Source organism: Phocoena phocoena, chromosome X (genome assembly GCF_963924675.1).
Source record: "Phocoena phocoena chromosome X, mPhoPho1.1, whole genome shotgun sequence".
Classification (NCBI taxonomy): Eukaryota; Metazoa; Chordata; class Mammalia; order Artiodactyla; family Phocoenidae; genus Phocoena; species Phocoena phocoena.
In genome coordinates, this window is record NC_089240.1 from 125,207,456 (window position 1) to 125,218,559 (window position 11,104).

The 11,104-nt window shown below is 56.1% G+C and overlaps 1 protein-coding gene across 1 annotated transcript in view; it reads right to left on the bottom strand.

The window, feature by feature from the left end:
• Window positions 1-2,910, bottom strand: part of TMEM185A (transmembrane protein 185A) — a 31,195-nt gene extending 28,285 nt beyond the window's left edge. Inside the window, exon 1 of the mRNA XM_065901030.1 lies at window positions 2,793-2,910. Within this exon, the coding sequence (XP_065757102.1) occupies window positions 2,793-2,830 (38 nt within the window). The 5' untranslated portion in view covers window positions 2,831-2,910. The remainder of the gene's footprint in view (window positions 1-2,792) is intronic.
• Between the last annotated feature and the right edge of the window lie 8,194 nt (window positions 2,911-11,104).

Sequence of the window (11,104 nt, forward strand, 5' to 3'; positions counted from 1 at the left end):
CCCATGGAGCTTAGAGTTTCATAGGGGAGACAGGCATTAGTCAAACAAGGGTACAGATGAGTGTATGATGGAGGAACACAGCACACTACACAGACTGTACAAACAGGGCGCAGTGCGCTGGGCGGGGAAGTCAGAAAAGCTGCCCTCGGCAAGCAACAAGTGAGCTGAGATCTCAAGGAGAAACAGAAGCTAACAAGGTAAGGAGGAGAGGAGGAGAGAGAGGGAAACACTCCCGGCAAAGAGAACAGTATGTGCTAAGGTGCTGGGCTAGGAGGGAGGTGTTGAACTGGCTCTGAATTCCAGGCGGGGAGCGAGGAAGCAGCACCAAGGTTTGAGGCCCTGGCACAAGGTTTCCTCCTGTCTCCAGCCCTCCGTTTGCTCTTCGAGCTGTCTGGAAGGTCCTCCTCAGCATGGAGCAAAAACTAAACAACAACGTCGAAAACGAGGTGTGCCCCCAAGACATGACACACCACCAGCTGAGAAGTGGCACCTGCCGACATCAGCTGGCCACCGTCTCAGGAGTCCCCACTGTGAGGAAACACGGCTCTCTCCCACTGACTCAACACGGCATCAGGAAAATGAAAACAAAAATGGCATCCTATAGAAGACCTTCAAACTTTTCAGGGAGATGTGCATCTCAATCCCAATAGAGTTAAAAGGGTTGATAAGTACGTTGATGTTGACTATAAACCTGTTTAGATACCTGGTATTTAATCGTCATTTTCCTGTGCCAATTTCCGGGGGCGGGGTGGCGGGGGGGGGGGGGGGGGGCAGAAAGAAGCTACTACAGGAAAAAATGGTTAAGGATGCTATCTGGGCAGCACTATTTTGTTTCAGCAAGTGTTAGCCAGTTCCATCACTCCAGGCAGCTCTTTGTGGCTTCCGAATGATCTGTCACCTTGCAAAGTTGTCCTGGAACTTTCTATTTGTAAAGCACTTTGCAATCAATCATTAATTTGGCCTCTCTATCCTGCTGAGAGATTATACTCATTCTGCCTATAAAACAGACAGACAGGGCTTCCCTGGTGGCGCAGTGGTTGAGAGTCCGCCTGTTGATGCAGGGGACATGGGTTCGTGCCCCGGTCCGGGAAGATCCCACATGCTGCAGAGCGGCTGGGACCGTGAGCCATTGCCATTGAGCCTGCGTGTCTGGAGCCTGTGCTCCACAACGGGAGAGGCCACAACAGTGAGAGGCCCGCATATCGCAAAAAAAAAAAAAAAAAAAAAAAACAGATAAGTGAGTGGCCCAAGGACACAAAACAATTCAGCTTTTACTTATCTTTCTTATCACCATCGTCAAACAATGTAGATACACAAGGCCTATCCAACTCCGGCACCAGCCCTGCTACCCTGGAGACCAATCCTAACCCCTAGGAACAGCAGAGGAAGGCGCTGCAGTCAGTTCTCAGTTACCTGCTCTCAACAAGCTCCTCTATGCAGAGCACCTTCAAGGCCAACAGTGATAATGACTGCACTGTGATGGGGACACTGGCCCTCCAGACTAAACAGAACATGAACTCGGTAGTGCTCAAAGAGCAGTAAGAGCACCCAGTAAGTCACCATGGCTCGAACCTTAAAATGTCAGCGTCCCTAAGGAGGCTGCACTCCCAACACACACACACACACACACACACACACACACACACTCATCCTCTCTCTCTCCCAAGACATGCCCCACAAGCAGCCTGGAAGGTGGTCTCCACTGGGCTCCCACAGCACAACACTGCACTGTGCTGTCAATCATCTACTGGCCTGCCCTTCTCCACCCGCACGCTGGGCCCTCTCAGCAGCTGAAGCAGACGACATGGGACCTGGCATAGGAAAGGTTTACTGAGTGCGTGCCTTCCACCACCAAATAAGGGAGCTAGGCACTCCCTTCACAGAGCAGTGGACTTCGGAGATCAGCTCGGCCAACTCCTTATTTTTCAGACGAGCAGAGGATTCCCCAGTTACATACGGCCTGCTCTCCAATCCAGGTCTTTAGGTTCAGTTTAGTTCCACAAACATTTGATAAGTGCCTACTATGTGTCAGACACAGTGGGAGCTGCGGGGAATAGAGATTTGAGCAGGAGACGGTCTCTGCTTTAGGGAGTTCACAGCCTGGGGAGGTAAGAGAGTTACAGAACACTTGGTCAAGTCCGAGGACAGACGCTCGATTCCTTAGCCAGTGTTCCTTCCCTCCAGTCCACTGGCTAGTCCCCATCTGGGAAACAGGACAGCAATATCTGCTTCCTGCAAATAAACTTATAGTCAAGACTGATGAGCAAACGTGTACGGAAAATTGTCAGGTTTACCCCCCAAAAGCGTTATGTAAGGTCCTGCCATACCCTGACACGGACTCCAAGGATTCAACAGTGTTTCAGACATCAGTTCCACAAAGAAGCAAACAAGCGAGGGATGGGCATACGTCCAAGGGAAACCTCAAGGGCTTGGAGGAACTGTAGGAAACAGCTGGGGTGGTGGGTAGAGGTGTCGAGTCAAGTGAACCGGCCCTGGCGCGGGGAACGCATGGCAGGCAGCGGGTGCCAGAAGATGGAGCGGAGAGAGGGAAGTTGGGACAGCGACGAGGGAGGGAGGGCAAGCGGAGAGGCGCGGTTCCCGCGGGGCGGGGACCGCGGCCGGGAGGTTCTAGATGGGGCGGCGGGCCGGGGGCTGAAGGCAGCGGGCGCGGAAGGAGGCAGCGGGCCGGCGCCGAGGCCGATCGGTTTTCCGGGGAAGCTCGGGCAGGCCCCGCCGCCCGCCACAGCATCACGGACGCCGTGCCTCTCCGAGCCGTGCGGGCGGCACCTCACCTCGGGTTGAAGTCCTGGAAGAGGCCCCTCAGGTTCATGGCGGAGAACTTCACCGCGCCGTCCTCCTCCTCCTCCTCCCCCCGCCCCCCGCGCCGCGCAGCCTGCACGTTACAGCGGGTTCATGGTGCCAGCGCGAGCCGCGTCCCAGTCGCCGACGCCGCCGCCGCCGCCGCCGCCGCCCTGAGAAACCTGAGCCGCACCTCACACCCCTCCTTCCGGGCTTCCGTAGGCCGCCGCGCATGCGCCCCGAGCCCCGCCCGGCAGGCCCGAGCAGTGCCGCGAGCGGCGCGCGATGCCGCTTTCCCAGCTCACAGTGCGCGGAGGCCTCGGCCCTCGGCTCCGCGCCCGGAGGAGGAGACGGCGGGGGCGACGGAGGCTGGAGGGACCGGGAACCCGGGGGAGGGCGCGGAGAGCCGAGCGGGATCGCTGACTCGGCGCAGGCCTGCGGGGAGCGAGCGCGCCGCCGGCGAGTCCCGCGGGGAGGTCTTCGCGGACACCTGTCACCTTGGCCCGCGCTGCCTTCTGGAGGTTTCCTCCAGCGAGAACTGAGCCTTGGGGCTAGTGGCCCCGAGTGACACGTTGCATTTTGGCCATCTCCTCCCAGGCCTTCACCTGTCAAATCTGTCAGTGACTGCGTCTCAACTTCCCTCCCAAGGCCCAGGCCAGCGCGTGGAGATATGCTGGCAGTCCCAAGCTCAGGCTACCCTGCACCAGTCATCTGCCCTCCCTACCGCCTTCCCCTCCTCGGTTGCCTCTCTCCGTTGGCAGCGGACCTGTTCACTGGGTTGGCGGGGGTGAGGGTAGGGGTGCCCAAACTGGAAATGTGGAAGCCATCCTCGCTTTGCTAACCTAGTTCAGAGACTCTTTGCCTCCTGCCCAGACTCTCTGGTCACCTCCCACCCGGCCCAGCTCTTTCTCCACTCTAAGCCATGCTATTTATAACTGCCAGGTTCATTTTCTGTGGGCAAGTCAACATCTTTGAGCCTCATTTTTTCTCCTCTGCAAAATGGAGATGATAAAATCTACTTCCTAAACTTGTTGGGAAGATTCAATGAGCTAGCGTGCATAACACACTGCCTGGTGCACACTAGGTGCTCAGAGAATGCTGTTGCTATCTGGTGCTTCTTCAGGGGCCTACCTCCTCAAGGATTCCGTTTACTTTTGGAATTAGAGAGCAGGACAAGCTCACGGCAGGTGGCCTGGTCTACCTTCTTCACTTCGGCCGATTTAAGAGTTTTCCATGAGCACAGCAATACCTTAGACATTAGTCTGTATCATTATGGATAATAGCTGCAGTTTGTAACAATAGCAGAATTTCACAAACGGCAATTTTATAGGACTTAGCCCTGGGGGCGGCTTGAGAAGATCACGATTATGGTAGTCATACTTTGCCATGATGGTATCACCTTTCTTCTGTGAACTTGCAAACATTTCACAAGTAGTAATTAGGTTTCCCAAACCCACTGGGGAGTGGGTATTATTTTTTTATTTTTTTTTTTTTGCGGTACGCGAGCCTCTCACTGTTGTGGCCTCTCCCGTTGCGGAGCACAGGCTCCGGACGCGCAGGCTCAGCGGCCATGGCTCACGGGCCCAGCCGCTCCGCGGCATGTGGGATCTTCCCGGACCCGGGCACGAACCCGTGTCCCCTGCATCGGCAGGCGGACTCTCAACGACTGCGCCACCAGGGAAGCCCAAGTGGGTATTATTATATGAGCTGTTTCTAAGGATGAGTAACCTGAATCAAGTTTGTTAGCTGCTGAAGCACCAGAACCCTGTCCCAGAGTTTTGGTCTAGCTCCCCTGCCCATCCTCCAAGTGGAGTCTGGTGTGTACCCCTGAGGAGGTTCCCAATGAACATATAAATATAGAAGAGAAAGCTGAGGCACAGAGAAGCTTGTATAATGTGCCCTGAGCTGCCCAGCTACTAAGGATGTAGGACTTGGCGTCCTGCCGAACCTGCAGCCCATACTCTGCAAAAAAGAGGTACTTGCCAGTGACCAGATTGGCCAGCACCACCTTAATTACTGGTGGCCTCACCCCAAATAGGCGTTAAGAGTGAGATTGTTTGTCAGTTCAGACACTTGAATAACAGACACTGTCGCCCTTTCAAGAGCTTCACAGACAGAGACCAGGCGGGCTGCTCAGGGTCCGGAGCCTCAAGGGCAGGCACTACTTTGGTGAGGTCCTAGGGGGTCCCAGAGCTGACCCACTGCTCTGCAAGCCTGCAGTACCCCCTCAACATGGACATGGACAGATGACCAGACCAGCTGTCAATGTATTGTTTTTCTCTGACAAGCCAAATTGCCAAGGGAGCATAGAGGCCTGTCCACGAGGACATATGGGAAGAATTGGACGACCCAAGGCTTCCCATCCTCAACCTTCGAGAAGTGGATGAACCTAGACTGCCTCAACTTTACTGGCGGCCCAGCCATGTCCTCTCCTGGTGCTCCCATGGAAATAAGAATCAGAACATCCAGGCTTCCCTCTTGTCCTCTCTCCAACAAGTACAAAAGACCCCATTGCCCATCTGCTGCCCACCTCAGACCCCTTGCTCAATGTACCACCCTGGGCAGTGGCCCAAAGCTTCCCTGCCCTGTGTGGACAGACCCATGAGGGACCTAAACATTGAGGAAAGACCCTGAGCCATGCATAGGATGACACCCTCATCATCTCTAGCTAACCCGGACTGGCCACCAAATTTCAGGGCCACCTTATTTAGAGATTCCCGACAATCTTCATACAAAGGCATGAAATGGCTCTGGATTGAAAAGGCACAAGCCCCAGATAAGCCAGAAAGCAGTTGGTGGCTTGTCCAATTCAACATTCATATTGACTCCAATGTGATGGGGTGGAGGGTGGGCTTCTGAAGAGCAGGGCCCTGAAAGGAGAGAATTCTGGTGCCTTCAGACAGTCTCGTCATGGAGGAACTGGGCCAGGGGAGGAAGTGGCTGGGGCCCAGGGCTCCGCGCTGCCAGGGCTCCGCCCCCGGGCCACTGCAGCAGCAGAATGGAGGGGGCATGGAATTAGAGGACTTAGACCAGCTTCACCGCCGCTTCACTGGAGGGAGGGACAGCTGGGAGCCAATCCCTGGCCATGCCGGGGGGCCTATCCTAGGGTTCCTGGGGGACCAGCTTGACAGCTTCTTCAGCCGGGAGCCTGTGGCTACAGGCTGACCCTCTCTGGACCTGAAAGTCTCCACTCTGAGCTCCTGAAAGGCTACACCTGTAATGCCACCACTGAGAAAATCCCTGGAGTCCCTGGAGTTCCCAAGACTCCACTTACAAGGTGCCTCCCCACAGCGCTTCCTTAGAGGGCCCTGGTTTCTGGCTACTTTAGCTTCACTTGCTAAGTGTGCCGTCTTTCTGGTCCTGAAAGCTCCCTGGCAGGTGGTTGGAGCCTGGCAGGGGGTGTGGCAGAACACAGGGGCTGTGTCTGGGGGCCCAAGGAGCTGGGGGAGGGGCTGGGGTGCAGTGGAAGGGACTGAGGCAGGAGGATCTTTGGTTCTGCTTGGATTGCAGCTGCCCCCATCTTCCTCCAGAGCCCAGAAGGGGCCACCCCTCACAGGGGATGCTTCCCTCGGGACTTGCAAACTGCAGCTGCTGAGACAAGAGGGAGACAGGGGCGTCTCAAGGCCCCACTGGCCATCTTGTCACTGGGACCTGGGAGCGGGTGGATGAGCGCCTCTCCTGGAGCAAGCTTCCCAGGAGGAAGGGAACACGGGCCACTTCCTGTTGGCAGGCCGCTGGGCAGGCGGTGTCTGTCTGGGAGTCTAGAGCCACCAGGATGTCCCTGTGCTTCCACTCTGGACCTCTCTTGCCGCCATGGGCTCCAGGAAGGCTTCCCAGGTGGAGAGGGAGGCTCTGGGCCTCTGCAAAGCGACATCTCAGTGAGGCAGCTCCATACGTTTCTCAGACAGCTAGATTGCTTTGTCACGGTCTCTGGTCTACACTGGGATCCTTCCACCGCCTAAAATGTTTGCTCCAGCCCCACGGACTGCACCCCATCCTGCCCTGGCCACCCTGCAGTCAGCAGGAGAGGGCTTTCCCGGGCCTCTGTGTCCTGCGGACTCAGCTCAGGAGGCCCTTGGGCTTGCTGCTACCGCCTGCACCCCTGGAGCGCGGTACGCCATAGGTGCTCAGCAAGTGTCCAGGAAATGAATTCGGGAGCCCGACACACCCAAGAGCCCCGCTACCAAGCAGTTGCCCCTCCTCCCAGGCCTCACTCTGGGTCCACCACCTCTGCCGGAATCATGATCTCTGCTTCCTAAGATTCCAGAAGCTGCAGGCAAGATCTGTGGGCAGCCGCACCATGTTCTCTCAGGGCATGGACACGCTGAGGCTTCTTGAACAAGTTATACCATGTTTGCACAGATGTGAGACAGATCATACATTTCACAACATATTTTAAATGGAAAAAGAAAAAATCCGTCAAGCAATGTACAAGTAAATAATAAGACATACACAGATTCCGGAATATTAAAATGTGGGGGAAGGTAGATCTTGGATACACAGTAATAATAGCCCCTTGGCATTGAGCACCTATACTGGGTCAGGCACTTCATATGCAGGTGACACCTTGTGTCATATTTGCTAGGGGTTAAATTATGCCCCCCAAAAGATATGCTGAAACCCTCATCCCCAGTACCTGCGAGGGGAACTTATTGGGAAATAGGGCCTTTGCAGATGTAGTCGAGTTAAGATGAGGTCATTACAACAATCCCACTACTGGGTATATACCCTGAGAAAACCATAATTCAGAAAGAGACATGTACCACAATGTTCATTGCAGCTCTATTTACAATAGCCAGGACATGGAAGCAACCTAAGTGTCCATCAACAGATGAATGGATAAAGAAGATGTGGCACATATATACAATGGAACATTACTCAGCCATGAAAAGGAACGAAACTGTGTCATTTGTTGAGACGTGGATGGATCTAGAGACTGTCAAACAGAGTGAAGTAAGTCAGAAAGAGAAAAACAAATACCGTACGCTAACACATATATAAGAAATCAAAAAAAAAAATGGTTCTGAAGAACCTAGAGGGCAGGACAGGAATAAAGATGCAGACGTAGAGAATGGACGTGAGGACACAGGGAGAGGGAAGGGTAAGCTGGAATGAAGTGAGAGAGTGGCATGGACATATACACACTACCAAATGTAAAACAGATAGCTAGTGGGAAGCAGCTGCATAGCACAGGGAGATCAGCTCAGTGCTTTGTGAGAACCTAGAGGGGTGGCTCGGGAGGGAGGGAGGGAGAAGCAAGAGGGCGGGGATATGGGGATATATGTATACGTATAGCTGATTCACTTTGTCATACAGCAGAAACTAACACACCACAGTAAAGCAATTATACTCCAATAAAGATGCTAAAAACAAAACAAAACAAAAAATGAGGTCATTAGACTGGGCCTAATCCCATATGACAGGTATCCTTAAAAGAAGAGGGCAAATCGGCTGTAGACATGACCAGAGGGGAGACAGCCATGTGAAAATGAAGACAGAGACGGGAGTAATCCAGCCGTAAACCACGGAACACTTGGGAACATCACAAGTTGGAAGAAAGAAGAAAAACCCTCCTCCAGAGCTATCAGAGGAGGCATGGCCCTGCCAGCACCGTGATGGTTTTCACTTGAGCCTTCAGAAAAGGGAGAGAAGTTGAAACCCCACTGGCGACTTCAATTTGTGGTACCTTGTTGGGCGGCTCCAGGAACCGAACACAATCTCATATCAAGGCTCAGAAGTTGTACTGTTACACTCTCCATCCTACAGATGAGGACACCGAGACCCTGATGCCGGACCCTGCCCACGGGGACTCTCCTAAACTCTGTCAAGACCCCACCTCCCCTGAAATGAAGAGGAGACCCTGAAGGAGAGGTGGGATCTAGCACAGAGGGTGTGAGGATGGAGAAGGGTCTTGGACGTGGGGGTCCGAGGCACGGCCCTCTGAAGGCGGCTCCTATGCTCAGGCTTGGGCCCTGCTCTCTCCTTCCACTGCCCACTCTGCTCCCTTCTGTCCCAGCGGCGTGGTGGCCCCACGTTCTCCTGCAGGCTCACTTCCCCGGGCACACTGGCTGTCAGGCAGGCGGCAAGCCTGCATTCAAAGCACGGGGACCGCCGGGCCGGCGGACTCTCCGCATCCCCACGCGGCGTGAGTGTCTGTGCCCTTCAGGGCCCTGCGGATGCACCTCCTCCTGGATGCTTGCTCACACGTGGCTTTACACCCTGCTGCTGTCTTCTGAATGTCACTTGGCTTCACACCCTGCATCCCGCCACCGACCCAGCCCTATCCCTGTGCCCAGCCCCAGCTCAGGGACCACGGACAGGCACAGGCCCGGGCCCCCGCGCTTGCTCACAAAGGCCCCTAAAGCAGCAGCCGGCGATATTTGCCACACAGGAGGGTAGGCGAGAGCCAGGCAGGAGGTCAGCCCTTTGCCGAGGAGGCTGGAGCTCAGAGCAGACTTTAGCTGGGGCTGGGGAATGGGGGCTTCTCGGGAAACAGGGCCACGGCTGAGACAACTCACACCAGCCCCTCAGGGGGCAGGCTCAGCGCACGTAGAGAACGTCAGAGCTTCCCGCTGACGGGCAGCAGCTCCCGTGTGCCCTGCCCCGCCCTGGTCAGGACTGGCTGGGTGCCGGGGTGGTGTGTGCTCGTCCAGAGTCTACTGGGGAGGGTGCTGCTGCCCCCCTGAAAAGTGCCTCCCTGAATGTCCCTGGGGCGCTCTTGGCGTGTCCCGGCCGCTGCTGCGCTGCCTGCCACGGCCGTCCCTGGGCTAGCACTGTCCCCCATCAGTCAGTTCACTGCACGAACGGGCACTAGGAATCCCTGCTTTCCCCCGGCAGTGCCCCACGGGGCTCTGGTCCTGGAGCACCCGTTGTCCCAAGAGCACCCCTTTCCTGCTGGGGTCCAGGGCTGCAGCTCACCGGCAGAGGCATCTGCTCCCACCTGCCTCCCCCGGGCAGCCCAGGGCAGGTCAGATGGGATCTGGTGGGTGCTGCTCCTTCCACCTCTCTGGGGCGGCGGACCCTCTTCACAGCCTGCATCACCGGGACCCCAAAGCCCTCTCCTGCCTGGCTCCTTTCCAAACCTTCATGCGGGTCTGCGGGTGGCTGGGGCCTGGGGGAGCGTCCTGGGGACCACCCCTGCCATCTGCTACAGCCTGTCCCTCTGCTCAAACACCCTGATCGGGGACACCAGAGTCCTAGGCGGCTCTGCGGGTGGCTGACAGGACACGCCTGTGCCTCTCGCACTCAGGCTCAAAAACCAAAACCTCACGGTCACATTCAGAAGGCCATCAGTGTACTCAAACATTTGGGCATTACGTAGGGAATGATTTCAAAATAAGTCGGAAGCACAGAGATTCGCCCCACATCCCCGCGGCAACGATCATCACTTACCAACCACGAGGAGGCTCGCCGAGTGGCTGCATCACGTCCTGCCAGCTCCACCCGAACCATGATATTGGTGGGGGTGGGGGATGCTTCTCTGGGACTTTCAGATAAACATACATGCACGAGGTCATCAGGACCGGGGCCTAAGCGGCTCTTAGTCGGGGGACAGGTTCCGGACAGAGTGGGCGCTGTGGGCAGCAGGGTCACCCTGAGGGGGACTCGGGGCTGGGCCCCACGAGGACGCCCCCGACCCCAACGGGGCCGCTCGGCAGCTGGCGGCTGCCCTCCTGACAGACTCAGCACAGCCCCGCGGGGACGGATGGGTGCAGCTCAAGGACCTAAGGGTGCGGGTTGCTTGAGGGAAATGCCCTCCGCCAGCTCCCTGTGGGGCAGCCTCTCTCTGGAGCACCTCCAACCCTGCCCAGGGCCTTAAAGGCACAGAGTCTGGCGTCTCACATCTAAGGGGCAGAGGCGCCGGACGTAAGACCCTGGGGGAGGAAGCACAGTGGTCTGTGTCTGTGTTGTCATGGCTTGAGGACTAACCCCCGACCCCGGTGTGCCTTCGATACAGATGGCCGTGACAAAACTGCTTCTGCTCAGAATTCAGTGGCAAAGGGTCATCCCATGACCCCTCCTAAGTGAAGAGGACGCTGGCAGTGCTGTGTCCCCACTTGTGCGGGGAGGAGAGGAAGACAAGATGGGGACGAGCACCTGACGGCTCTCCAATGCCACACTGCCTAGTAGAGGCTCAACAAAAGCAGGGCTTACCTTTTGTGATGACAAAATCCCCTTCTTTTCCGGCAGGAGTGTCTGAGCAGGTTACATTGGCCCTGAAATTCTTCACCTTTTCCAAGTGCCCACCTGCAATATCTCAGGTGCTTCAAATCCAGGATCCCACGTAAGGTTCACGTTGTCGTAC